The 27,964-nt window shown below is 42.4% G+C and overlaps 1 protein-coding gene across 1 annotated transcript in view; it reads left to right on the top strand.

Moving 5' to 3' along the window:
• The first annotated feature begins 1,872 nt into the window (after positions 1-1,872).
• The window catches only part of GOSR1 (golgi SNAP receptor complex member 1), a 396,735-nt gene continuing 370,643 nt past the window's right edge, over positions 1,873-27,964 (top strand). Inside the window, exon 1 of the mRNA XM_085649246.1 lies at positions 1,873-1,994. Within this exon, the coding sequence (XP_085505372.1) occupies positions 1,964-1,994 (31 nt within the window). The 5' untranslated portion in view covers positions 1,873-1,963. The remainder of the gene's footprint in view (positions 1,995-27,964) is intronic.

Raw genomic sequence — 27,964 nt, forward strand, 5'->3', positions numbered from 1 at the left:
TTCGATTGCAGCCAATGTGCACTCAAACCTGCCCCCTCCTTGTGAGTTGCACCCCATGTTTCATCAGTTGTAACTGCTGCACCCACCATAGCGCTTTGAGATCTAAAGCGCTACATTGGTCTAATCGATTAACCATTTGCCAACATGCTGTGCTTTTAAAGAGAATGTGCCAAAAGTTTCCAGCTTCCTCATCATGTCCTCATGAAAGTACCAACGAAAGGACTCCCTGAATGGTGCAACGGACATGAAGCAGCCGCTGCGATCAGAAATAAACACTGTGAACGTTGTCCAGTTTCACAGTAACATTTCCTTAATGTTCTTTAAGTCACAAAACAGTAATACTAAAAGCATCGCAAAATTAAGGAACACAAACATCGAGTTTGCGGAAAGAGAAAGCACATTGTAAGTCAAACGGGCGCAGCAAAGCATTAACATAACAAAATGTTCTTTGGTGTTTGATGTTCTTTGAATGAGAACATCAAAGGGGCGCCGCGAAAGTGATCGCGGGCAAAAGTGAAAGTGATCGGGGGCAACTTAATGAGCATGATGAGGTTTGCCAGCCTCTGCTCCCAAGCGCGCGCCCGCGCACATGCACTGTAGCTCTAGGCTGGCCATGGTAGCATTTTTTTGAGCCCTCACAAAAAGTCTCGCCATACCAGCGCATGCGCTGGGTCAGGCGAGACCTATAAATGAGAAATCTTTTCTTTTATGGTTTTTTATTACTATTTTTATTATGGTTTTAAAATTCTAGGTATTTGTCCTGCTGTTGAGCCATATAATTTTCGTATCTCCCTTCTTAAAAAAACATAATGCTTTGTTATTAATTGCACTATTAGTGGGCTCATGTACTGTACTTTTCTTTTTGATCCTTGACTTTTATGGTCTATGACCGAAATAAAGCTTAAACTGACTGACTAACTTAAGCAAAGTGAATGTGAATGTAATTGTTTTAAAATTGCACTTCACTCATGTACATGACAGGCTGCGGCAAAATGTGCAAACAGATTCACTCTTTTAAGCAAAATAGGTTAATGACATTACATTTTTGGGGGTTTCTAATAGCATCCAATAACTTTTTATAGCATTTTATTGCTCAAAAGTGTGCAATTTCTGATTTTTATTGCTTTCATAGGATGTCATTGCTGCGTTTCACTCGCGAAAAAGTGTCACTCAAAGAAGTATCACACATTTTGCAGTTTATTGTCACTCATAACTACAGTGTAACAATAGAAATGTCACACATATCAGTCTGAAAACGTTACAGCTATGGCCATTGTTTGCTTCAGAAAATCGGGACTCTCAAGTCTGAATCAGGTATGCTGGCATGTATGCTCACATATTCCGTTTCAGCCAATCTTGGGTCCCAAAAAATCATACAACAAACCCTGTATGGTGCTCTCCGTTTTCTTTGAAGAAAACTGGCAAATAAAAAATATTTTGAATAGAGCTGGTATTTTCTTACAGTTCCCTATAGTACCAACCACAGCCGATAAAACCGCAGCCAGCAACTTCAAAACCGATTACCTTTAATAACATCGTGAGAACACTTGACTAATTTGTGTCTGTTCTTAGGCGGCCATCTTCTATTGGGAAGCTACTCTGTTCATGCATCGCGAGCCTAAAAGAAACTGCGAATTCTCATAGTGCAGACTTCTGAAGACTGAAAATAACATTAAATATAATGTTATTGTTCAGTCTGTCCAAGTAGCAAACTTTCTATACAGTTACATTTAAATATATGCCCGATTCTCCAACGAAATTGACAGACGGACCTGCAATTTTACTGAATACAGAATAACCCAATGTTTGATGGCCGCCACGCCGGCGTATTGAACATCTGTCAGAGTGGTCCTCTGTTTATGCCCATGGTCAGTGCCCTGTTGGAGTTACCGGTCGAAGGCGCTCTATTTGCTGCTCCCTTCTCTATCCCCGGACCTGACTCCGGTGACGCTGGACAACAAAGATGGCGGCAGGAAGCAGCAACTATTGGGAAGGTGAGGTGGCAGCGTCGGAAAGGGGGTCAGACGTTAGACAGATTAGGGATATTGAAGGGATACCAGGATAGAAATTGTTTGCTAAGTAGGAGTTAGTGTAGACCTACAGATAAAAGGGAATCTAAGGGCCTGGGAGTGGGATACTATGTCGGGGAAGATGTAAAGAGGAAACACACCTGCCAAACTCTTGAATCAGTACTGCTGGTGAAATCAGATATTTAGTGGGTAATCCCATTCAAATGAATTACGAATTAACGCTTTTTGAATGGTAATGTAGGTTTGATAAGCGTTTGACTCCTACATTTCTGTAGAGTATTTTTGTTTGGCAGACAGCTGACTAGAAGTAGAAAGATTATGGAACCTGCCAAATGCGGGTGAGTTGACACGTATGGGGCGTGGGTAGATAATCGAGGATATGGGTTGTTTAAATAGTCACGCTCAACTCTAGGAGGAAGAGGTAAAAAGAGAAGGAGGGAATTAACCCTTGAAGATATTGGTGAAATAAATGACGTGGGAAGTATTCCCATGAGGGTAAAATAAGTTATGGGGACAGGTAACCATTCTGGTGTTTATCTGAAGAGTGATTGGCACCTCTGAGATTCCCAAGAACCCCTATGTTGTCCTATAGATTTTATCTGAAGGTCCGGCCCCACTTTCGCTGCCACCTAGACTAGAGCATGTTAGTTGGCCATTTGGAGTTCTCTGCCCAGAGACCTCAAGTCTTGCTTAGTAAGTCTTTCACTTTTGGCGGTCGGTTGCAGCTCTCACTCTCAAAAGTCTTGGTGACACACTTGCTGGGAAGTACTAGAACGTGATCACCCAATACACCTCTGTTCAGAGCTATGCTTTATGCCGAGTTACCTCTGTGAGTTGTTAAAGCTTTAGAAACTAATATCCTCTCTAGGGTAACTCTCCTATATACTCCATTTGAAGGTAGGAGCCCGTTTAGAAACATTGGAGTGCTGCGGTGCTCCACGCTTTTGTCTGCCATTCATCTGTTAACTACCATAGTGAGACTTTGGTGTGAGTCTAATAATTTTACATTCACTTTGTTTTTTCACGTAACTGATGGATTTTCTGATGTCAAAGTTTGGGACAGTGCATCCTGTGATGTCATCAAATATGCTTATTAGTTTACACTGAGGAATTTTCAAAACCTGAGAGGTGTTCAGCAGACTCTTAAAAAGGCCACCAGCTTGCCATAAAGTATCTGCTGGCTGTCAGTGGCCCTTAGGTCCTGCCATTACGATTAACCATGCTTGCAATCTTTCATTTGGCCTGCCTAGATCAACCAGGCCTTCCAACCTTAAGCATCTTAAGGCCCACCTCAGACAGTCATAAGCTGTTTCTCAGACCCTCTGCTAATGCCCAGACATCTTCAACTTGTCATCAGACAGTTCTCAGGGCACCATAATTCAACCATCAGTAACCCTTTGCTGGCATTGAGATATGGCACTGCCCTGTCTAGTACTCCGTTAACCCTCAGACATGCTCTTCTGTTGCTCATTCCAGTCTAAGCCTTCCCATAGCCACAGTTGAATGCCTTTAGGCCAGCAAGCTCACATGAGCAAAGCCCAATCTGCAAACTTTTGGATCATCTTTGCAAAATGAAAGCTTACTGCATTTTTTAATGCTAAGCTTCCGTCAGTGAATAATTTTAGCCATTGGGTGTCAGCACATTTCCCCCATAGACACAGAATAGATAAAACTCTTTGATACATAAGAACCTTTGCTTCCCACCTAGAACTTAAAAGTTTCCTTCCATGTAGAACAGTGCGGATAGTTTTTCCAGAAATAGACTTCAGTCGTGTCAGGATAGAGTAGACGCCAAATTCATTATTGATGCATCTCATACCAACCACAGCCTTGCATGCTTTAATTTACATCTGACGACAATTTAACAAGCATCAAAATAATTTAGTAAACGTTATCCATAGCTGTTGGTAATTGTCTATAATCTCTAGTTTATTTTTCTGCCAGCAACAATATTTACTAGTGCTTACTCTTTTGGTTTCCAAAAATGTATGACATTTTTCACACCATAAGTCACCTTCCAATAGCCCTCAGAGCACCTTAGACATTCTTGCCCAGAGTGACATTTGCCTAATTTCCAGAAGTTCTTGGTTAGCCTTCATGTTCACTCGGCTAGTCCTCACAGACCCTTAGCTCTGCCCCACCATTCTCCACAACCTCCTAGATGTCTCTGCTTGCCTTGGATCTAATAACAAAACCCTGAAAACCTCTTTAGTTTGTCCCCACATTCTCTCTACAAAAATCCACAGAGCAGTCATGTGAGACCGCTTATTTGGACTTTGTGCCTTAACATACCATCAGCGCTCTTTAAGTGCTCTCCTTAGGCCCCCAAAGCCACTCTTGCCCAAGCTTTGGAAGCCATCAAACTTACTTCCAGCCTGCCCTTAGCTCTTCAACAAAGAGCCACAGACGCGCTCCACTGCATAGGCAGTCACATTACTAATCTGCAGCTCCCTATCAACCTCTTTGCTTCAAGTAAAATCCAGACTTTAAGCCTTGGTCATGGGAAGGCGACATGCCCCTTTGCAGCAAGCATTATTATCCTGAGCAAATATATGTAAGCGCATGAACACATTTGCCCTTGTTTTCTTTTTACCAGTCGATACAACAGTGTTTTGTTGAATTGCAAAATTGATGCTGCTTTTGCACACCATTGCAAATAATATACCTGCTGGTCCCTGGTTCGAATCTTAGTAAGGTCGCAAAGTGCGTTCAGGTGATTCCTGCAGACATTGCTGTATTGACTTGTAAGTCACTGGTTGTAATTCGGGGAAATATTTCAGTGTGTTGTGCTCCTGTTGCAGACATCTATATTGGGCATACTTGCTGTAAGCTTACATCCTTCCAGGTCCAAGACATTACTTTAATTTATAAGTTTTTGTAGTTCTCTGATAAAATAAATCATTGTGTTAAGAAGTATCAAGTGCCAAGTGCCAAAACCAGTTGTGCACGTTTTTGCACACTTGTGTGCTGTGATTTTAAGAAACTTCTATCAAATAAAAGATTAAAGAATAAAAACAAATGTTTCCAGCAAAGACCACGAGCAACGTGTTTCATTTGGGAGATACCATTTCATCTTTATTTGTGATGGACTATGGACAATATCTATTGACAAGTATTTCACTTTTTTAATTGAGTGCAGTCATTTGTGTCTCATACCCATTATGAGTTGCCTAAGCGCATTAATGTGGTACACTACTCCATTAGTGTGCTGTGGTTTAATGTGTGGTGTAGTTCTTGAGGTCCACGGTTGGCCTTTATCATGATTTGTTATTGGGACTAGCTGAACTGAAAAGGAGTAAAGGAAAAAGCTCCTGGATGAAGAAAGAGTTTGTTGCAGTCTATGCAGGAACTGTTTTATTCATCATATGCATATGGCTCAAAAAGCTTAGCCCATCTTGCCGCTAGTGAGTTTGTGCATACCCTGTGTTTATGAAGTGTATGAGAATATTCCGGAAATCAATGAGGTGGGAGAAAGAAGGGCTTAGATCCACTCAGCTTCCTTGTCTCAATATTCACAAAAATCAATGGTAGAGCGGATCACTGGTCCTGGGAAACCAGGGTATTGCATGGACAGTACATTGTACCGTATAAAAAACCCTCATTCACGTCTTTGCTGGGATCGAGATTAGCGGTATATCTTGATTCTCCGCTGACTGTGGTCTTTAACGTGATCGCATAATCATTGGGTCAATCCAATGCTTCCTCCACCCGGAGGCTTTTAACCACTGGTTAATCACAGTAGTGATCGTGAATCAAAAAAGAAGGGTGAGGTGATCGTGATAAAAGGAAAAGTGTATTAAAATTCTCGTAAAACCAGTAGATAATTTATTGGTACTGGGTTCGAGACCAAGATAAAAAAGTATTGTCGTTGTGCACGGGTCTGACTGATTATGGTCAGGTGCACTAGTTAAAAACTGTGTCCAAAAAAGGTCGACATGTTTCAGCCCTCGTCAGCCCAAAAGGGTCTAGCGGGCTTTCTTCAGGACCTGGTGCAGAATGGGGGCCCGTGTTATGGGCTCCCTTGTGGATGTGCAGGGAACTTTATCCTATTCGAATGCAAGTGTATGAGAATATACCTGGTCATGCGAGCATGCTGACTGATGCCTACCTTGTAGGGGTTGTTCTGTATTATACAGTTGAATCACCTAGAGTATGGACCACCCCTTTGTGGTGCATGCTTCCACTGATTGCAGCCCAGACCACCATTCTCACCGAAGCAGCAGAGAATCGACCACTATGAATAGATATTAAACTGCTGCTCTTAGTGTATTTTTTTGTGTTTGGTTTTGAAGTTCTAGAGGGACCACCCATGAGTGGTAGAGGTCAGCGGCAGTTGTGGAATAGGCTAGGCTCTCAGGAGTGTGGGATAGTCTGTTGAAGAGTGACCAACGGCTAATCCGTGTAAATGAAGATTATGACACCAGCTGTGTTATATTTCCTAGTGGCTGTCAGAAAATTGGCGGAAGAGCTGCCTATTGTGAATGAACATTATACGATCAGTCCCAGTATGTACTTTTTCTGATCAATCCCAGAATGGACCTTATATGTGTCATTGTGGGTTAGGTTGGTATATCTTTGATGGCAGCTCTTTTGCGATTAGCAGATTGACTCATTAAGCATCGATGTATACTCATTTTAGGCTACAGTCATTTAGCAAGTATTATTGTGTGCCTTATGCGGTGTTCCTACAACCGAGGGCCGAACCTAAATATAATCCCATTAGTTTGATATAATAGGAATTTCCAGGTGTGATATGGATTGACCCATTGTAATTGCCATTATGTGATCATTCCTAGTAAGGCTAGTGAAATTGGTGTAGGCGTGAAAGGCGAGTATTCCAATAGTTATTGGATGGGTGTAGTGTAGCATCACTTGTGTAATATGAATTCACTTTTAGGTCAGGTGGTGTGCTAGCAGATTTATACAAGCACATTTATATGAGTTACAACTTCAATTCAGGAGGTCTGCAAGTAGATTTTTATAATGTGTACATCATATTCAATAAATTAAATTATACAGTTTTCCTTTAGCTGGTCTGCAAGCAGGTTTATGCAGTGGTAACTTCTTTGTATAGTTCTCTGTTGATAATATTATGGCCTTGCAGTATTGTTGGTATGAGGTACTTTCACATTGTGGAGGTGTACATAAAATACACTTCTGTGATGCCGTTTATGCAGTAGCAGCTTCTTACTACACCTTCTGTTCCCTGATGCTTTAAACGTTCTTGTTTTTCTTCTGAGGATAGTTCGAATTTAGCGACTGGTATACAGCACCTAATCCTATTGATGCATTTCTTGCTATGGACAAGCAACTTTTAGTCTTGTGCTATGCTGCAGCAGAATGTGCTGCATTGTACATCTCTTGAGGTTTATTTAACAGAGCTCTTTGTCAATTTAGGCAGCATCTCATAATCGCGTAGCGCTCCAGAAATTATGATAGCTATAACATATTCCTTGCCTAGTCCATCCACCCAGAGCAGCATTTTCCTCCTAGTTTATTATTTTACTTCCTCTACAGAGGTTATGGGTCATTCATAATTTCGTTCTCTTTCAATTCTGGTTCACTACATCATCCCCAGAACAGCTAGTCTTTGCAGCTGTCCTCAATTACTGTTGGTTTTTCAATTATGTTTATCTTTTTCTGAAGAGAGTCCTAGATCTTAGCTACTTCACCAGAGAAGGACAGTCCTCTAATTTGTTTCTTCTTAAAATGAGCAGTGGGCAGCTCTGGTGCCTACCTGAAGGGAAGTGCTCTCTTATGTGCTTGCTTTTGTCCTTTACCTGGATGAAGGTTGTTAGTTTTCTCATGATCGCTCTGGGGCTTGAAAGCTAAGTGCCTGCATAAGGATAGCCAGTGAAGTACTTCTAGAGCCAATGATATTTGTTCAGTATATATGAATGTGTAGGATTTGTCTTGCTTTGGCAGTCTAAATTCTTTGTAGTGGTAGCTTTCTAGTAAAGCCAGGTAGTATAGTTAAGATGCAATAGATGTAGCGATGCTTCTGTGGAAATACTATATGTGGAGAAATCTGTCTTAAATGTCCCCCTGGTGTTGAAGGGAGTACTGGTCCGTGGTTTAAGTGGAAGCCAGTAATAGATTGATGGACATGATCATTTCCAGATTTATTACTTCTGTCGATGTTGTAGTTGGCTCTCCATGTTCCTGAGCCTAGATTGATCATGGATGGTAGCTCTTCCTCTCTCTGATCTTATCTCAGCTGCTTTGAGACATTGGTCTAGTATTGATCTGTTTAGGCTCTATGATTTGTTTTCTGGTTTCAGGATAATGTAAAAGCTGACCTATTTAATCTTATCCAGTATAGAGGTGAATTATTTCTCTGACTCCTGTTGGGTGAATAGTGAAGGAAAATGGCAATGATGGATCCTTGCGTTATGCCTGTATTGATGCTGAAATGTGGGGATATTAGAGCTTGATACTCAAAGCACGGCCCTCCTGACCTTTTAGAAGCAGCCCCTGGTCAACAGCAGCACTGGGCTGCTGTTTACTTGAATCAGTCCTAACATGTAAAACATTTTACATGGGCAAGCATTTGTTTTCAGGTTAGTTTAAGTTTTAGAAAGGAAGTAACTAATGTTTCCTGCACCAATTAACTTTAGGAACACTTTAATTTTTAAAGGCATCTTGCAACAAACCTATGACAATATGATACATCTTCTTCAAAATTAAAGATATGTTTGTAGCTGGCTAAGTCTAGTAGGGTAAAAATGTATTTTTGATTTATGGTTGCATGCAGGATACCTTGAGTACAGACAGTAAGGTTCTAGAACATTGGGAGTTAGTTGTTAACAATGGCCATTGCTTGGCTTTCAGGGGTCGCTTGATTGTAGGATGCTGAGATGGGAGTAAGGGTGTGCAAGGGCTCCTGCAGTTCCACTAGCCTTGACCAGTGCATGGAATTCCTAGGCTGTAACGTTCTTGAAGGACCCAAGCATTCGGTGTCTTTCAGTTGACATAATCTTTTTTGCCTTTTACTGGCTGCGGGTGTGATGTCTTGTTAATGACCTGAATTTCTAGTACCTTAGCTTTTGCCATAAAGTGATCTGCAATGGAGTTGCAAAGTTCTTGAGCCTGATGTGTTCTAGTAGTTTTGCACTCTGGCTTACGGAATTCTATGAGGATCCTGTGAAGTTCCCTCTTAGGTCACCTGTATTTGGAGATCTTGGTTGAGTCATGTACTCTTTTCGCATTTTTGATGGACATCTTATAGATGATGCTCAGTCTCCATAAGTGGGTTTTGTCAAGTGTGCTTTTGGATTATTTATATTGGAGTTGAAGGGATGCTATTTTTAACTTGATATTCTTTATTCCATCTTTGATCTAAGGTGTTATGTGGCATAGTACATGTACTCACTAAATGACTAGCTATGAGATGTCGAAAACTTCTAGTTTTTTTGTAATTGTTCTTGGCTTCAACAATCAGTATTACTTAAAGGTCATACCACGTGCTGTTTATGAAACCCACAGCATATAACGCAATATAAAGTTTCTCTTTTTATCGTTACTCTGGTATTTTTTTTAGGTTCAGTCAAATTAAATTAAAAGCTTATCTTTGCCAGGCATATGCTAGTCTCAAAGAAGAATAAGGTTAAATGATGTGGATCAATAACTCCATTTGAATTTCCTGAAATAAAAAAGCAAGGGCAGTAAAATTATCAACTGTTTTGAAATATTGCTAAAAGCATTAACAGCTAATTCCCCATTGGCAATAATTCTGATGTTGTGAGTGTGGTCCAGCATTCTAAATTGAAAATCTTTCCAACAGACTGGAAAAATTATAAACTCGTATCTATGTTCTTAATGTAAAAATATCAGCGAGGGCAAAAATTTACTTTTGACTAAAATCTGCTGTACATTTTGGAAATTATAGCTGATCGTTGTGTGGCCCTCCTCATTCTGCTAGAACGGTCAGTTACTTTGAAAAATATGAACCACTCCTAACTATTAATTGAAAAGTGTGTATTGAAGGGTACCCTATTCGGCTGGTGAATATTTCAGCCCTTTCATGAATTAATACTCTAGAGTTTGAGTCACATATCATACTGTGAATCAGCTGTTAGCGATGGAGTTCCCAGGGCACATTTAGGTCAACTGGTATTTAACCTCTTGCATGCTACGTACGTGCGCAGGTGCTGAGTACGGCTCCAGCATGTTCTTGCACCAGAGGCAGGAAATCGCTATGTTGCAAGCACCAGAGGGATTTCCTTTCCTTGAATTCAGCCTCGGGAGTTGGGGAAGAGCTGCTCCAGTGATCAAGGCTATTTTTTTAGGCCGAAGCCTACCTGACAGCACGGTTGTGTGGTTTGCTAAAGACATCTTGGGGACATTCAGAAAACTTCCCTGGGAATGCATTCCACCTGTTGCTTACCATTATCTTTGTGGTTTATAACTCACGTTTTCTGGCTTTCTATTTGCGGCTTTATATGTTTCAGGCTGTCCAGGGTGAGTTTGTCCCTCTCAATGAGCAAAGCCTTTTCACACCAAATCACCTTGTATCCTTCTATGAGTGCTCCATCTGTAAACAGGCCTATAAATATTATTCTCATCTTGCCACATTTGCTGTGCATTCAAAGACCGAGGTCAAACGTCTCTTCCGAGGGAGCATTTTGACTTTTTATGACTTCAACGTGAAATGATTTGTGTGACAAATTTGCTGGATACTGAGGGTAGGAAAGGGTTTTTTCTAGCACCCAACAACATTTAAATGAACTTTGCAAGTATTTCAAAATAAATCCGAATTGGGATCAAAATAAACACATTTTATGTTAATTCTGAAGTGTTGGAAACAAATACTTTAATATGACCAAAACAAATCATTACTCTAGGTGATGCCATTTCCACACATTATCGTTTGTGAGTTGTATTGTTAATAAATATTAATAAAATACTGTCTGTGCAAATGTAATGGTTATTTCAATTGAAAATGTGTTGTCTAATGGCAGTGCACTACCATACCATGCATACTGCACCACTCTATGCCACTGCACTCTACTCTGCACCACTCTATGCCACTGCACTCTACTCTGCACCACTGCACTCTACTCTGCACCACTCTATGCCACTGCATTCTACTCTGCACACCTCCCTGCGATCGCATCCGACTCTGCACCACTCCACTGCGCTCTACTCCACTCTGCACCACTTCACCCTACGCCACTGCACTATACACCTCTCTGGTCTGTAACACTCTACTCTGTCAATATACTCTACACCACTCTACTCTACACTACTGCACTCTTCGCCACTCCAGTCTAGGCCACTCCAATCTACTCTGCACAGCTCCACTCTGGGCCACTCTACTCCACTCTGCAACACTGTACTCTACCCCACTGCACTCTGTGCCAATTCACTTTACTCTTTAAATCTCATTTGTACACACCTGCACTGCACACCAAACCACTGTACGCCACTCCAGTCTCCTCTGAACCACTTAACTCAATACTACTGCACTTTACACACCTTTACTCCACACCATTACACTCTGCACCACAGAACTCTACCCTGCACCACTCCACTCTACTCGGAAACAATCTACTCTATGCCACAGCACTGTACGCCACTCTGCACCACTCCACTCTGTGACAGTGCACTTTATGCCACTCTACTCTAAACGACTGCTCCCTACGCCAGTGCACTCCAGGCATCTGCACTCTGTGTCACTGCATTGTAAGCCACAGCACTCTACACTATTTGCGCTTTCTACGCCACTGCACTCTATTCCACTCTACTCTGCAACACTGCAATCTCCGCCACTCTACTCTACCCTACTACACTCCATGCCAATGCACTCTTCGTCACTGCCCTCTGCCGCACTCCACACCACTGTACTCTATGGCACTATATTCTACTCTGCACCACTTACGCCACTTTTCTCTGAATCACTCCACGCCATTGCATTGTGTGCCACTCTAGTCTGCACCACTGTACTTGCTGTACACCACTCTTATTTACGGCACTGCATTCTACGACACTGCATTGTATAAAATCACTGGGAATCACTCTGGACCCAAACTTAGACATGTTCAAACTCATCAAGAACACCGCTAAGAGCGCTTTTATTATCCTAAAATTGCTCAACAAAATAAAACCATTCATCCCTCCCAATGACCTCAAACAAGCGACTCAATCCCTGGTACTATCTAGATTAGACTATGGGAACGCAACCCTCACAGGCAGAGCAAAATCCCTCCTAGCTCCCCTCAGAACAACTCTAAATGCAGCAGCCAGGATGGTCCCTGGAATAAAAAAAATATGATCACATCTCTCCTGCTCTCAGAGAGCTAAAATGGAACCCAACAGAAATGCGCCCCACATTCAGAACAGCCTGTCTCACACACACAGCCCTGCATACCGGTAAACTGGCATACCTGGCCTCTAAACTTAACTAGTACTTCCCCCCCCCCCCCCCCCCCCACCCTCCTCCACTAAGCCCAAAAGTCTTTCAGCCCAGAAAGCCCACTAAACACCAGGGATTGTTTTTTGCGCAAAATTGATGAAGGCCGCCCTCTCAGGCATCGTGCCTAGACCCCACCACCCAAATACCCCACAGTCTTTCTGCTCCCCCGTCAGGGCATATAGGAGTAGTTTTCCTCCAATCTGCTTCCCTACGAGGGGCAGAAAGCCCAGTAGACCACTTGGCAATACATTTGGGGGCGAGGGAGCGACCCCCCCCGCCCCCTTTGGCAAAGGGCTAGTGCTTCTTCTTCCCCATGGCTTCTTTTCCGTCCCTCTGGGGGCAGATTGGAGGTTGTTACCTCCAATCTGCCCTTGAAGGCGGGTGGGGAGGGATGGTGGATAAAAAGCCCACTAGACACCCAATATTTTTTTTTGGGTAGGAGAAATTGGCGGGCGGCTTTTCTAGGGATTGGGCCTAGCTACACTCCTCAAATGACCTGCAGCAGATTTTCTGCCTCTCCTAGGGGGACAGATAAGCAGTCTTTAGCTCCAATCTGTCCCACTGGGAGGGGTCAGAAAGAGGCACCAACGCGGCTACCCGAAACACATAACTAAGACCGCAAGTAAGAGGGCCAGAAATCAAAACCGAGAAGGTCTACTGACAACCTACACCAAAGAACCTACCCCCCCTCCACTCACGTGTGTTACCACTTACAACACGGTGACCAACAAAGTTTCCCAGATCATTAAAAAGAACTGGAAGAGCCTTAACACAGGCCATCTGAAATGGGAACCTCCCCTTCTCTCAACTAAAAGAGCTAGATCCATCAAGGACACCATAGTATCTACTAGACCGGGGGTCCCCGCCAGACCTTCCAACACGGTGCTCAACGCCTGGGGCCTCCCCAACATCAAAGGGCACTACCCTTGCGGTAACTGCAGCGTATGCCATATCACAGAGACAACCAAATACCTGAACCTGGAACCTGGAAGGACATGGGAGTTACGCAAACATACCAATTGCAACACAGAGAATGTTGTATACCGGATCATATGTCCGTGCAATCTGACCTACATTGGTATGACCACCCGCAATGTCAAAACCCGAATCTGTGAGCATCGCAGCACTATACGCTGCAAGAAAAATACCACAAAAATGACCAATCATTTCTTGGAAAAAGGCCACACGACCAACGATATGAGATGGGTCATACTCGAAGCCCTAGACCACAACCTTCCCAACATTCAGACCCGCCTCCTGGAACAGGAACAAAGATGGATATATCGCCTTTCGAGCCACATCATTGGTTTGAACGATAATATCCCCTGGAACTGCTTGAGAAAGTCCTGACAGTATCTTCTTAATAGGCCTAAACATTCTGACCTGGAACCACAGGGTTACGCCTATCCATGGCCTTTACCCACTACATAGGTACTCCTCTCATCTCCCATTCCAGTTCCGGCTTATCTTGCCATCTGGTATTTCGACCTTCTTACAGGCCCTGGCTTCTACTACTCAGCTGGCCTCAGATGCTTATGTACACCCCTGTGGCTCTCCCACAACACCAGCCTCGTTCATTATTATGAATTTTCCTGTCTTTCTTAAGATCAGGCTTATACTACCTAGTGGGCATATGTTTTGTGTTTAACTTCCCGTCCTACCATGTGTTCGCATTATCTCTAGCCTCCGCGCAGTCATGGGTTCAGTGAAACACCCACCGCGGCTTTCTTCCCCTACGAATGCGCGCAGGACTCCCATCGCTCCCCTGAGCAGGCGCTTTCGCTCCTAACCCCTGGGTATCTGCCGCGCATGCGCGCTAGCCTCGCGCTACCCCTACACGCATGCGTGGTCCACTCGGCCCCGCCCGAGTTTACCAGCACTCACGCACGTACACAATGGAGCACCTCCCTATTTGTTCTCCGTTTCCCTTGGGTCCCTCAGCATCCGGGACTTCGGGAGGCCACAGTAGGTGCCAGGCGATGGTAGCTTCACAACCAAGTAAGGTGTCTCACTCGCTCACCCTGGATACCGTTACTTCCCTGCCTACCTCGCATTTTAATCTTGTTATTTCTTTTGTCCACAGAATTGTTGTAAGGAGCGCCCCCCTCCCGCTTCCTGCATAGCGCTTTCACTCAGCCATAGTGTAATAATCCTTTTTCCCTTCCCCTCGCTGTTTTGCGCATTGTGTTCCTTTCCTTGAGACTGTGCCCACCCCATACCTCTAGCGCTTAAGGGCTCCATTTAGCCTCTTCCCACTAGCGCACAGTGGGCCTCTCACTATATACACACCTCATGTAGAGGTCTCACGACCATTGCCGGTATAATCACCTGGCGCTATTCGTGTGTAGTTCACCATTTGCCCTTTGTAGTATTGCCGTATTATTTACCACTTGGCACCCCTAGTTCACATAGCGCTTTGCGTCCTACCTAGCATTTCTAATGGTCTTGCCTCCGCCTTTTCGCTTAGCAGCATGATACACCTCAATAGTGTGTGTGTCACCAACGGTACGTTCTCTGAAGACAGGTTTGATTATTCACAGCACTTAAAATCTATTTGAATGTTGCCTGCAATCCAGGGCACCAATGTAACTCTCTTATGTGTCTTTTGTGCTGTCTTGTTTTCTCCCACAGGTTTGCGCCGCAGTGTCCGCAATTGTGTTGACACTGTGTCCACACACCTTAGCGAGTGTGTAGGTAACTAACATTTTTAATATTTTTTCACCACGTGGCACTTCACCTTTTGCCACTCACTATACACTGGTCCTGACGAAAGCTCCTTATTATTTTTATACGTGAGCTGAAACATGTAGACCCACAACACAGCCAACTAGCAGATAATTATTTCTTCATTAGTTGCATCACATATCTTTTTAGTCTATATCCTGAGCCGCCAATAATAAATCTTCTAATGGCAAGGATTCTCAGAGATATTTGTTTTTAATCACCACCACATCACATTCTTGCACCACACCAGCTCCGCTGTAGTCAGGCGTCGCAGCACAACCGGGGGGCATTCGGCCACCCGGTTGGGGCCCCAATGATGAAGCATGACACCAACTAGGTTGGTGTGTGAGGGGCCTTTTAACCCACTTTGTGGGTTCCCAAACATTGCTTCATTTTGACCGTACCACACTACATTGGGTCTGTCCACCTTTGACAAAGCTTATTTACATCCAGGGGATACGGACAAAACCCCCCTTTTTTTTCCCTAGCTCTCCCATTGTTCTTTACAGGGGTCAGAAAGCCCATTGGACACCAGGGAGTTTTTTTATTGGTACATGTTGTGGGGCTGGCCCTCCCACACGTCCGGCCTAGCCTCCACCTCTAATATGACACCAACAGTCTTTTCTAACCCCTGGGGACTAAAGCATCCCCATCTTTATGGCCAGAAAGGAAAACTATATTTTTTTACATATGGGTAGCATAGTTGGGCTAAGTCCCAATATCATCCTATTTCTATCCTGTATGGTTGCAGTTTTCGGGATCGGGTCCACTGCGACCTGGGGTAGCCTACCACAACCAGGCATCTCTGAAAACGAAACACATGGGGCAGTCAAGATGGTGTGCCTTGTTTCGATCCCATTACAAAATAATGGGGTAAACCCAGATAAAGGTCACAGGACCTGGGTACAATATGCTATGAAAAATAATTAGCCCTGGACCCAATTGAGCAATAGCAAAACAAATCCGTTCAACTTTTTGGATCAATGCTGGCTCAGAGGTCGACAGCAAGTCATCAATAAGTCTCTATAAATCAATGAACACCCTTGAAAAATGAAGGAAAACCACACCTGTATACAGTAAGGTTCAAACTTTCGTTACTTTGTTAATCATAAAATGTGTTAGTTTTTGAGTAAAGGCATTACCACGTGTTATCCATAATAGAGAATAGGTTGCGAATAGAAAAGGGTGTAGGAGAGGAAAGTAGTGCTCGTGTCATTTGAGAAGATTAGATAGAGGGGGAAAGGGAGAGATTGTAGATAAAACAACTTAGTTATCTGTTTAATGTTGGTACTGGGTCTTAATTTTAACAACACGCCCAGTACAATTAGACCTGTCCATATATATATATATCCTATATCCAAGTACCGCTGAGTAAATTAAAGACGACGGTTGACGCCACAGCTTCAAAGGCGGACACGGACCTCCAGTTAAGTGCTGATTTATTTCATTCGCAGTGTCGTCTTGACGTTTCGGCTCAAACGAGCCTTGTTCACATGATATATATATACAGTAGATCATTTTGACATCTTTTTTATCTACGTGCAATAATGCACCATCAGAAGACTGGGACATGGAGGTATATTTAGGTACAGGTTCTTGGAGGAGGTAGGTGTCGACATTTCGACCCGACTTATGCGAAAAGGGTTGTTTTGGACCTCCGCTCGCGGACTATTTACCTATTGGAAATAGCCACCTGGTTAGCCCAACCTTGGCGCCAGTCATAGGTTGCCCCCATTCCATTTTGTCCTGATGAAGACCCAAGAGCGGAGGTCCAAAACAACCCTCTTCGCATAAGTTGTGTCGAAACGTCAACACCAACCTCCTCCAAGAATCTGTACCTAAATTTACCTCCTTGTCCCTGTCTTCTGATGGTGCATTATTGCACGTAGATAAAAAAGAATGTCAAAATTATCTACTGTGTGTGTGTGTGTGTATGTATATATATATATATATATATAATGTGTGTGTATGTATGTACAATTGTACTGTGCGGTGTTGTTAAAATTAAGACCCAGTACCAACATTGAACAGATAACTAAGTTGTTTATCTACAATCTCTGCCTTTCCCCTCTATCTAATCTTCTCAAACGACACGAGCACTACTTTTCTCTCCTACACCCTTTTCTATTCGCAACCTATTCTCTATTCTGGATAACATGTGGTAATGCCTTTAATCAAAAATGAACGCATTTTATGATTAACAAAGTAAAGAAAGTTTAAACCTTACTGTATACAGGTGTGGTTTTCCTTCATTTTTCAAGGGTGTTCATTGATTTATAGAGATATATTGATGACTTGCTGTTGACCTCTGAGCCAGCATTGATCCAAAAAGTTTAACTGAATTGTTTTGCTATTGCTCAATTGGGTCCAGGACCAATTGTACCGATCCCATGACATTTTCTTACAGACAATGCCCTGCAGATCTCAAACTTTGACTAAAATTGCACATTTTCCTTGCATTTCTGTGACATAAACGTCTAGAAACCTCTGGGGATCCACAAAATTCCTACCACTCTGCCTTCCTCCACTTGCCCCAATAAAAATGTTTCCCCACTTGGGTAGCTAGACCTTGAGTCCATGATACAAAAGGTCCCAAGATGTAATGTGGCGAAATCGCCAATTGAGGTAGCTCCAGTGTTTGGACCCAGGCTCAGCTGCCACACAGGGATTCCTACAAAACCCAGTAATTTCTGAAAACTAGACATTCGGGGGAGTCCAGGGGATCCCACAACATTTTCTTCCCCACAATGCTGTGCATATCTCAAACTTTTACTAAAATTGCATGTTTTCTTGCATTTCTGTGGCGTAAACTTAAGGATCCACAAAATTTCAACCACCCAGCATTCCCCGACTTCTCCTGATAATGCTACCCCACTTGTGTGACTTAGCTTAGTGCCCCGACAGAGAGAAAACAAACCAGGGTCAATGAGTCGCTCTGCCAGAATCCCATTGACCATGGTTTGATGCGTGCAGTAGGTCCATCCACACAAGTGAAGTAGCATTTGTATCGGAACAAGTGGGAGAACGCTGGGCGGTATGAATTCTGTGGATTCCTGCTGATTACAAAGGTTTACGTCGCAGAAATGTAAAGGAAATGTCCAATATTAGGATAATGTGGGTAAGAAACCTTTGTGGATCAATGTGAAGCATAGCACCCTGTACATTCCCAGGTGTCTAACTTTCAGAAATGTCTGGATTTGGTACGTTTCCCTGGTTGGCTGTTGATTCCCGGCCCAAAAAACGCTGTTAACCTCACTGCCAAGCAGATAATTTTGGTGACCGAAAATGTTGATGTTTCCACATTGTATTTTGGGTCCTTTCCTGTTGCAGGTACAAGGCCTACCCACACAAGTGAGGTACCATTTTTATTGGAAGACTTGGACGAATGATAGAAAATGTGTGGCTTCCTGCAGATTCCAGAACTCATCATCACAGAAATATGAGGAAAATTAGTTTTTTTGAGTCAGAAGTTTGCAAGGGCTTCTGAGTAAGAAAACCTTTTGAGAGCCACACAAGTCACCCCACCCTCGATTCCCCTGGGTGTCTAGTTTCAAAAAATGTACAGGTGTGCTATCTTTCCCTGGGTGCTGGCTGAACTAGGGCCCAAAATCCACAGCTGGCCACGTTGCAAAAAAAAGGGCCGGTTTTCAGTCCAAAAATATAATGTGTCCATGTTGTGTTTTGGAGCCTTTCTTGTTGCGGGTAATATTCCTACTAACACAAGTGAGGTACCATGTTTAACGGGATATATGGGGGAATGCGGGGTGGTAGGAAATAAGTGGCACTCAGCAGATTCCAGAAGTTTTCTACACAGAAATGGGAGGAAAATGTGTGTTTTTAGTTAAACTTGAAGGTTCGCAAGGGCTTCTTGGTAAGAGAACCTGGTGAAAGTCGCACGTCTCCCCACCCTGGTTTCCCCTGGATCTCTTAAGTTTAAAAGATTTACAGGTTTTCTAGATTCCCTAGGTGCTTTCTGAGCTATGGCTCAATATCCACTGCTACTCACATTGGAAAAATATGGTCAGTTTTCAGTGAAAAAAATTTGATGTGACCATGTTGTGTTTACGGCATTTTCCTGTCTCGGGTACTAGTCCTATCCACACAAGTGACGTATCATTTGTATCGTGAGACATGTGGGATTACAGAATAGTAGAACATTTGTTATTGCCATTTGTATTTTTCTGCATTTGTGCCTTCCAAATATGAGGCAGTGTGTACGAAAGAAGACATTTTGATAAATGCCCTCTGAATCAAATGGTAGTATGAAAACCCACAAATTCAGAGATTTACAAATAGCCATTGCTCATAGACTGTGTGTGTATTTGGTATCTATTTCAGAAATACATAGGTTTCTTTGACATTCATTATTCACTCTTTATAGTTTAACATATACATTTCTCGATACCCAGCACACAATGAAAAACCATTGTAATGTGCAATTCAGTTGTTGGCTCTGGGTACCTTGGGTTCTTGGAGAAACTACACACCATATATATCCCTCCAACCAGTAGGGTCTAGAGGACGTAATGGTATATTGCTTTTGTTAACCGGCCATCGTGACAAGAAGTTACAAATGAAAACGTCACAAATGACTGTTTTTTCTTCCCTATTTTTTAAATCGTTTTTTATTTCAACATATTGGCATACAGATAGTGATTTGCCCCAAATAACACAATTTCCAATCAAGTTTTTTTGCTCAGATTAGATCTCAGTTCCCCTAGTTTCATTAGTCAGTTTTGCTATTAAACCACATATCATTTGTGGGTCTAATCACTTGATTAAGTTAGTCGGCCTGTGGGTCTCTTGGCGGTTTATTAATATTTTGTTTTTCAAGCTCTGCCTAACTCTCGTACAAGTTTCTCATCTTAGGCGATTTCAACTTTCTGGTTGATGACATCGCCAGTATCTATGCACAGAACATCATATTCTGTTTGAATGAGCAGTGCTAAGAACAACTAGCTTTTGAACCCAGCCAGGGTAGGAACCAAAGTCTGGACCTGATTTTTTCCCTGATCGATTTGCTCAGATAACCCACTGAGGCACCATCTATTGGTCCCACCATAGAATAGTGAATTTCCTCTTTAAAGGCAAGTCTGTATCCGTGGCTATAGCACAGCCGGCTTAGGAACCAGTCCTCTTTAAAATAATTCTGTAAAAAATGACCCTTGATTATCTTTCCCAAGCCTTCTTTGCTACCGATGATACTTTTGTTGTCCACACAAATATTCTTTATTTATACATGAGTTAAGTCACAGCAGCCTTGGACAGCTTATGCCCAAGAGATCACCAGAGAACAGACACAGCTGTAACATGCTAAATGGGTTGTTCATTGAAGAACTCCGGCCATTGAGAAAACAGAGATCCTGGAGTGATGATGGATATGATGGAAATCTTTAGTTGGCTGTGCCACTTACCAGCAACATTCTGCAGGAAACATGATTGCTTGCATGAGTGAAAATGACTTGTAATCCATGATTGCAGAACCAGCAGAGTAGACATCTGAGCTGTTCCACATATACAAAGAACCCTTGTCCATCCACAACAGTTGCTACCAATTTAGTTTTTTAACAGCACGTTGTTATTGTTTCAAAGTAAATTGACCTAGTCAGGGATCATGTCTTGCCTGCAGTCTCTCTTTAGGTCAACCGCTTTCCCAAGAATTTGGGACAGTGTTTTGTGTTACTGAAGCTCATCCCCGCTCAAGTAAATATTATCACCAACGTTTTCCTTGAAAAGACCTTGCCTCTTTTTAGGTCTGACCTGACCCAGCGCATGCGCTGGTCTGGCGAGACTTATTGAGAGGGCTCCAAAAAGTGCTACTAGGCCAGCCTAGAGCTACAGTGCATGTGCGTGGGCGCGCGCGCCGCGCTTTACCGCGATTACTTTCACTTTCGCGGCCGCATGGCCGCTTTGCATAGCCAATAGGTCTCGCTTTTGGGACCTTATAAGTATTTAGTTATGCAACTGTTGCATGGCTAAACACTTATAAGGCCCCAAAGGCGAGACCTATTGGCTATGCCAATTCTTGTTTAGATTTGTTGTTGTATACATTGACCTTATTGTGCAGACTCTGATCACTCTGGACCTGATCAGTGCTTTGCTCTGTCTAGGCGAAGCCCATTCTAAACTGAAACGTGTTATTATCATGACACTCCTAAAAACAATACAGTAGTCCTGACCTCTTATCTAACTACAGTCCTATCTCTGGCATTCCCTAGACAACCAATGTTTTTTTCCAGTTTTTATTTTATAGGAGCAAGTATGGTCTATTGCATTTAAACAGACAATCTTGACAATTTACAAAAAAATTCTGATTAGTAATGTAACATGAGAATTAACTTTGCATTTTACCATGCAAGGATTCTACTCATCTGTATATTAGTTATGTTTCAATCTTTATAATGCCCTTGATGAGGAATGGCAGCAACATTAGTAAACAGTAGCAAATATGTGTTCAGTGCATGCAACAGCAGTCATTGCCTGCATCCTTGTCCTACAAGACCTCTTTGCAACAATGCACACAACTGACAAGCTAGACAACGAGGACATGACAGAGCTAGACTGCTCAACATCTTTTAACAATTCGTACCCAAGAAGCTGAACTAACTGCCATTGCCACTCCAAAAAGGCTACCATCAAAAGCTTTGACATCAAACGTGATGTGCTAGCATGGTAGTATTTCTCATTTAACCTCTTTACAGTATTCATTACCCTGCGAGAAGCCATGTTGGCCACCTTTGATGTTGGTCCTTGCTTGTACGCTGATGACACTCCTGTTAATCTTCTATTAGCTGAGCAATGTAGGGAGAGGAATCGAGTTGCAAATTGTCTGAAGGGTAGTCATAGAAATTGATTACGTCTAAACAGTGAGCAGAGCAGTCGACCCATCGCATTGCCCTTTCTCACTGCCTGAGTCAACAGAAAGCCCTAGCAAACAAGTCAGTTCAAAAGGCTTTTTATAGCAATCTTTCTTTGCTTCCACAAACCCCACACATGGAAACGGAGGCCCCAACCATCTATGTGAATTGCGTGGTGTCCTTTCTTTGTTATGCAACTTCAGCACAAAATTACCTTACTGCTTGCTGGGGTCACCTCTCTATTGGACTATTGCATTGCTTTTTACATGGGTTTTCCTAATTGAAGTGCATTGGAACTCAGGTTCCAGTGCCATTCCCTTTCATTTCTATTTGGTCTTGTGTACTATAACATCTCCCTCTTTCCTTGAAGGCGTCACATTGCTGTGTATTGTATAGCAACATTTAAATAGCAATTAACCTCCCCATTGTGAGGCACTGAGTGTTTGTCTACATGGTAGCATGTTGGACCTTGTAGGGTGCGTGGATTGAAGAGTGTTATCTTTGGTTTTTTTATTCTATGAGAGATGTGTTTTTTGTATGGCATGCATGATAACCACGTAGGTGCAGTCATTGTTTTATGGGATGCAACGCTCAGTAGTACGGTGGATAAAGAGATGTAGGAGAATGATACATAAACTAATGCGTTTCAGTAAGCTGGGAACTTTGAGGAGCTCTGCAGGACCTTTCTATAGTACTTCTTATGTTCATAGTCCACATAGCTGATTACTGAATTGGGTTGCCCATTCTGAGCTATTTTGTTAAAGTTTATGGTCCTAAGCAGGTTTCGTAGGAAGCAGAAATGGCAGGGAGATTTTCTGGGGTGGACTTTGTTACTATCATTACATATCTGATTATTATTGTGGATGTATAGAAGCAGAAATAGTATGTCACTATTTGGTACTTGCAGTGGTGAACTAGATCAGAGTCTTTCAATTGGCTAGCGGCATATGGCAGTTATTCTATGCCTTTTTAGTTGCTGATGGCAGGTGTATGGACTTTACAGTACTGGGCGACGGTCAAGGCCCGTAGCAGATACGTCTTATTTGAGAGTAAGATGATTAAGCAGTATAAGGGAGTTTTTATGCAGCCTGTATGAACTACAGGTGGCCACCGCCAGCTGAGTGTTAGTATTAGAGGGGACCAGAAGAGTTACATTTGAATTGAAATTTATTGAAATGCTTATAAATAGCCAGCCATAAGCCAGCCCTTCATAACTTACTTGGATATACAAAGTAGTGTTCTGGTTGAGCTGCAAACTGTACATTGAACTTGAAGGTGCGATTATCATTCAGGATTCTATCCCTGTGTTGTGAAATGAAGTAGTTTTCTTGGAAATAGCCATGTTTTCAACTGTCTTCTGAACTGTGTATGCTTTTGAATGCTTCAAATCTGGGCTGGCAGTGAATTCCAGAACTTGGCCGCTTGTAATGAGAAAACAGTGCCTCTTCTGGATTTCATATGGTAAGTTGGTATGATGACCTGTGGTGCAAGCCTGGGGTGCAGTGTCTTGCCTGTTTGTATTGCTTCTATACAACTAGTAGGGATGGTTGTACTTTTCCTTGGGAAGCTGTTTTGACAATGTAGAGTCCTTGAACATTGCTCTTATAGATATAGGTAGCCATTGCAGGACTGGAGTCATGCATTTTCTTGGGGGAAGGCAATGAAGGAGTCTTGTGGCAGCATTTTGTATTAGCAGTTTTATTGAATATGATGTAACTGGCTGTGCCATGTTGCAGGCTTTTGCCATAGTCAAGCCTGGAGGTTACAAGTGTGAGGATAGTTTGTAGCATTTGTTGGTGCCCAAGATTGGGAAGATGCAACACAGTGTTATTTTATAAAAAGGCACTCTTTGTTACCTTGTTGACTGGCGGTGTCAATGATAGTCCTGAATCTGTGGTTACTCTAAGCTTTCTGACCTCTCTTGATGTTGTTGGAGGAGCCTCAACTTCCATTGGCCAAATGACATCAGACTTATATTTTTGTGTTTGTCCGCACTTCATGATATCTGTCTTTACAGTTACTCATCATCCATATACTTATGGTGAAAAGGCAGTCAATATTTGAGTACTAGAGGTCCTCTGGCCCATCCATTTTGTTTTAGAATGATTTGTGTCATCTGCATAGTTGTCAGGTGAGGTTGAATGGTTTGGCAAGGGGGTTTGGTAGATGTTGACTAACAGGAGATGTGATTGACCACTAAGTGACACCGTAGTGTTTGGTGTGAGAAGCTGATGTGAAAGGTGGCAAGTATACGCCGCTTTGGCTCTGAGGTAAGAAGCAAACCATTTTAGAGCATTTTGCATATTATGTGATGGAATGAGATTACTTGTGATAAAAGTGCACAATACAACCCATTATTCATAATTTTTAAGGTGATTCAAGTTATCCTCCTGTATACTTGTCGAAAATATTTCTGTCCCATCTTCCAGTCAGCACTCAGATCAACTTTTTTGTTGTTTAAAACTTTATTGAAATTTTGTCAAGGAAAGTAGAAGTAACAAAAGTGGGAAGTAAAGATTAGTGTATATATATCACAGTACAGATTGTGCTCCACATACAGGGCTAGGTATATCGCTGGGTGGTAATTTAACAAAGAGAAACTGGAGGAATTCCATAAAGCGTATCATTTGGAGCATGATGATGGGAAAAAGCAATGATTGGTATTGTGCTGACAAAAGGGTAACCAATAAGAAAATGGTATATTAAATGTGCACAGCAAGTGGTGCATTTTTGTTTTAAAAATGCCTTTTGAGCTCACCGTTGAAAAAATATATGTTGCCCAGTGGTAAATGATAACATGCATTTTTTCATTTTTTTTTTAAAACTGATTTTATTTCTTTGTTACCTTCTTGAGTATGCCAAGTTACATACATCTTCCCTGTTGACTCACAGTCAAAACTTCTCTTTTACATTTTCAGGTAGTTTTACCACATATCTTGCTAACATGCACCTGATTCATGAGTATTTTCCCCCAAACTCCCCCCTCCCATAACCCAACTGCAGGTCACTATTAGTGTTGTGTTGTGCATGTATGGGGCGCTCTTTTTCATTTAAACAGTGTTGGTACCCGTCTCTCCTGTTGCTAATAGTCTCTTTTGAGTCTTTCGCGACCCTCCCGACTTGTCTGAATCTACTCAGCTGGTGGCACCTGCACCAAGTCCCGTGCAGGTGACTTCCCTGTTGGGGCTGTGTTACCGGTGTTGATTTGCCTGATTACAGGTCGCTGTGTCGCATACTCTCCACCAGATGCTCCCAGGCCCTGGCTCTTTCAATTTTGCCTATCCTCCTCTGTGCATTCCTAAGCAGGATTCTACCCTCGCAGCTTGCCCATTTCTCCAGTTCCCATTTCCATCTAACAATGCAGGACTCCCCCGGCGCTTTCCATCGGCTAGTAATTTCACGCTTGGCCAGAATATATGCCAAATCCTGAAATTTGTTAGTGACCCTTGCTTTAGCTGTGTGGGGAATAGGTTAAGAATGCAGTGTGCCGGTTCGCATGGAACCTTCCGGTGGATGATTTGTGCTGTTTGTCGTCACCTCCTGCCAATATATAGACAGCCACGGGCACCTTCAAATCATATGCATAATGTCCGCTACCAGCTCCCTACATCTTAGGCATCTCACATCTACCCAGTGAAAGTATCGGTTAATGTGTTCTGGGGTGAGTTATACTCGGTGTAAGATGTAGAAACTAATGAGTCTAAACGGGCGTTACTCGAGACCCTGAGAGTTCTGTCAAGTATGTTCTCCCAATCCTTGTCTTCCAGTGTAATACCTAGGTCTATTGTCCATTGACATCTGAGCGTCGCCAGGGGTTGGGTGGAGTCTTTGACAATTGCTCTGTAAAGGCAGGTGATGGCCTTTATGGTGTCTCCTGCCATTCCTATGTAGCCACACGTAGAGTGGTGGTCAGGCTCTAGGTTGCCCATCCCCCAGTGCCTTCGTATGATGATAACATGCATTTTTGGGCATAGTATGCCAGTGCCAAATTTTCCTAAAATTATCCAGCAGTTTTTGTTCTATTAATCGTGGCACCAATGGTTCCTGTACACCTCTTTGTAATTCAGTCCTTAACTCGCCTATCATTCTTCCCATGTAAAAATACTCCACACCTCCTTTTTTAAATGTTCCTTTTTGTGAACCTTTATCAGTGGTGCTGTCTTTCCAGACCCCATCACAGGTATTTCTTTGATTCACAATCATTGGTCTCTAAATCACTGCTATTTCTCTTCATACCATGCCACTCTTGCTGTTTAATCAAAGATGAGATGAATAAAATGAGGTGTCATCCTTGCTGAAAACGAACAGTATAAATTGTATTGTTGTTGCCAATCTCCCCAGAGATGCATTGATCAGAATCGGTGTGACGGAGGAGGTAAAATCACATTTGTAGCTAGCACTTTCACTGGCTTCAGTGTTCCTATTTTAGCTACGGGTGAATGATGATTTTTCTTTAACAATTGTGTGTGTCTCACTTGATTCACCTACATGTACCTTAAAGCACTGTTGACCTTTGCTATCATAGAAGCGCTCATTCCGATGTTTTTTTAGGTCTACCTTGACAGCGCAGCTGTCTATGACCCTATGCAGGTATCGGAAAAAGAGCCGTCAGAAATACTATTCCTAGAGGGGCTTGGGCTCCACCCACATGTTGCCTCCCTTGAACACAGCATTTGATTGGGCAGAATCTGTGTGATAAGACTGCTTGTATTTCACTTTTTCCCTCCTGGGAAAGTTGATGCTCAGTGCAACTGGACTGAGTTGGTTAGGGTGACAAGCCAGTGATCAGGATGTGTGCATGAACTGTTTATTATGAGAAGTTGTGATAAAGACAGTAGGCTTGACATATTAACTTTTACAAATGCTTTTCACAATAACTATGTAGTCACAGGTGGATAGTTATTGCTCTGTATCAAACCCTGCTCAGAGGTATTTTGTTACATAGAATCTCCGAGATTACTGTAGTTACCAGGGCTTCAGTGTTAGAAATTTCCTCTGATAAATTATAGTACTAGAAGCTTGGCACTGTGATAATTCTTGTTGGGCTGTCTGAGGAGTTAATATTTTGCTTTTCCAGCTGTAATGTTGTATTCTTTTGTAATTTTAAGACTGTATGCTTGATGGTTGCCTTGTGGAAAAGTTTATGTTGAATTCATTAGGCATGCTTTGGTTATGGTGACATATAAGGCTACAGGCCCGATCGTTTCACTGGAAAAAGGGGTGTCCGGGTGAAAGTTCTGATCTGTTATGACAAGTTCTGTCAATGGCAATAGCCTGGCTTATTTATTGTGAAAAGTATTTGTTAAAGCAATTAGACCTGTAATGGTGGCTTGGTATCACTTTGTATTACAGGCCATAGACTGGTATTTCTTTACATTAAATCTTACACATCACCTCAGTAGGCCAGTGTTTTGATATTGGTCACCTCCACTGACAAATACTGGAGCTACCAGTTTTTCACTGTGTTAATTTGTGTGAGATCCTTTTGAGAAGGATGTATATTGTTTTACCAACTGCAATATTTTTTAATGTATTTGTTCTTTTCATTACTGCATGTATGTTGGTTGCCAACTAATGCACACTTCAGCAGGCCTGTGCTTGTTAAGGTGTCAAGCCAATGGTAAAGGGTGTAGACCTTTTTTTATTCACTGGGAAAAGTTATGTCTGAGCTCAAGAGGGTAATCTGTTTGTTATGGAAAACAAAATTATGGCAACGCCAATAGGTCTGACTTACTTATTGTGAAAAGCATGTGTTAATAATGATAGGGTGTTAGGGGTGGGTTCTTATTACATTGTGCTGAAGCTTGTAGGCAATTATTTTGATACTTGGAATCTCACAGATTCCCTTACTAGGCAATGGATTTGGTGTTGGTGACTCACTTGGAAAAAATATTGTGGGTAGCACTGCAATAAGCCTTTTAGAAGGGATTGTATATTGT

This window comes from Triturus cristatus, chromosome 3_2 (assembly GCF_964204655.1).
Source record: "Triturus cristatus chromosome 3_2, aTriCri1.1, whole genome shotgun sequence".
Classification (NCBI taxonomy): domain Eukaryota; kingdom Metazoa; phylum Chordata; class Amphibia; order Caudata; family Salamandridae; genus Triturus; species Triturus cristatus.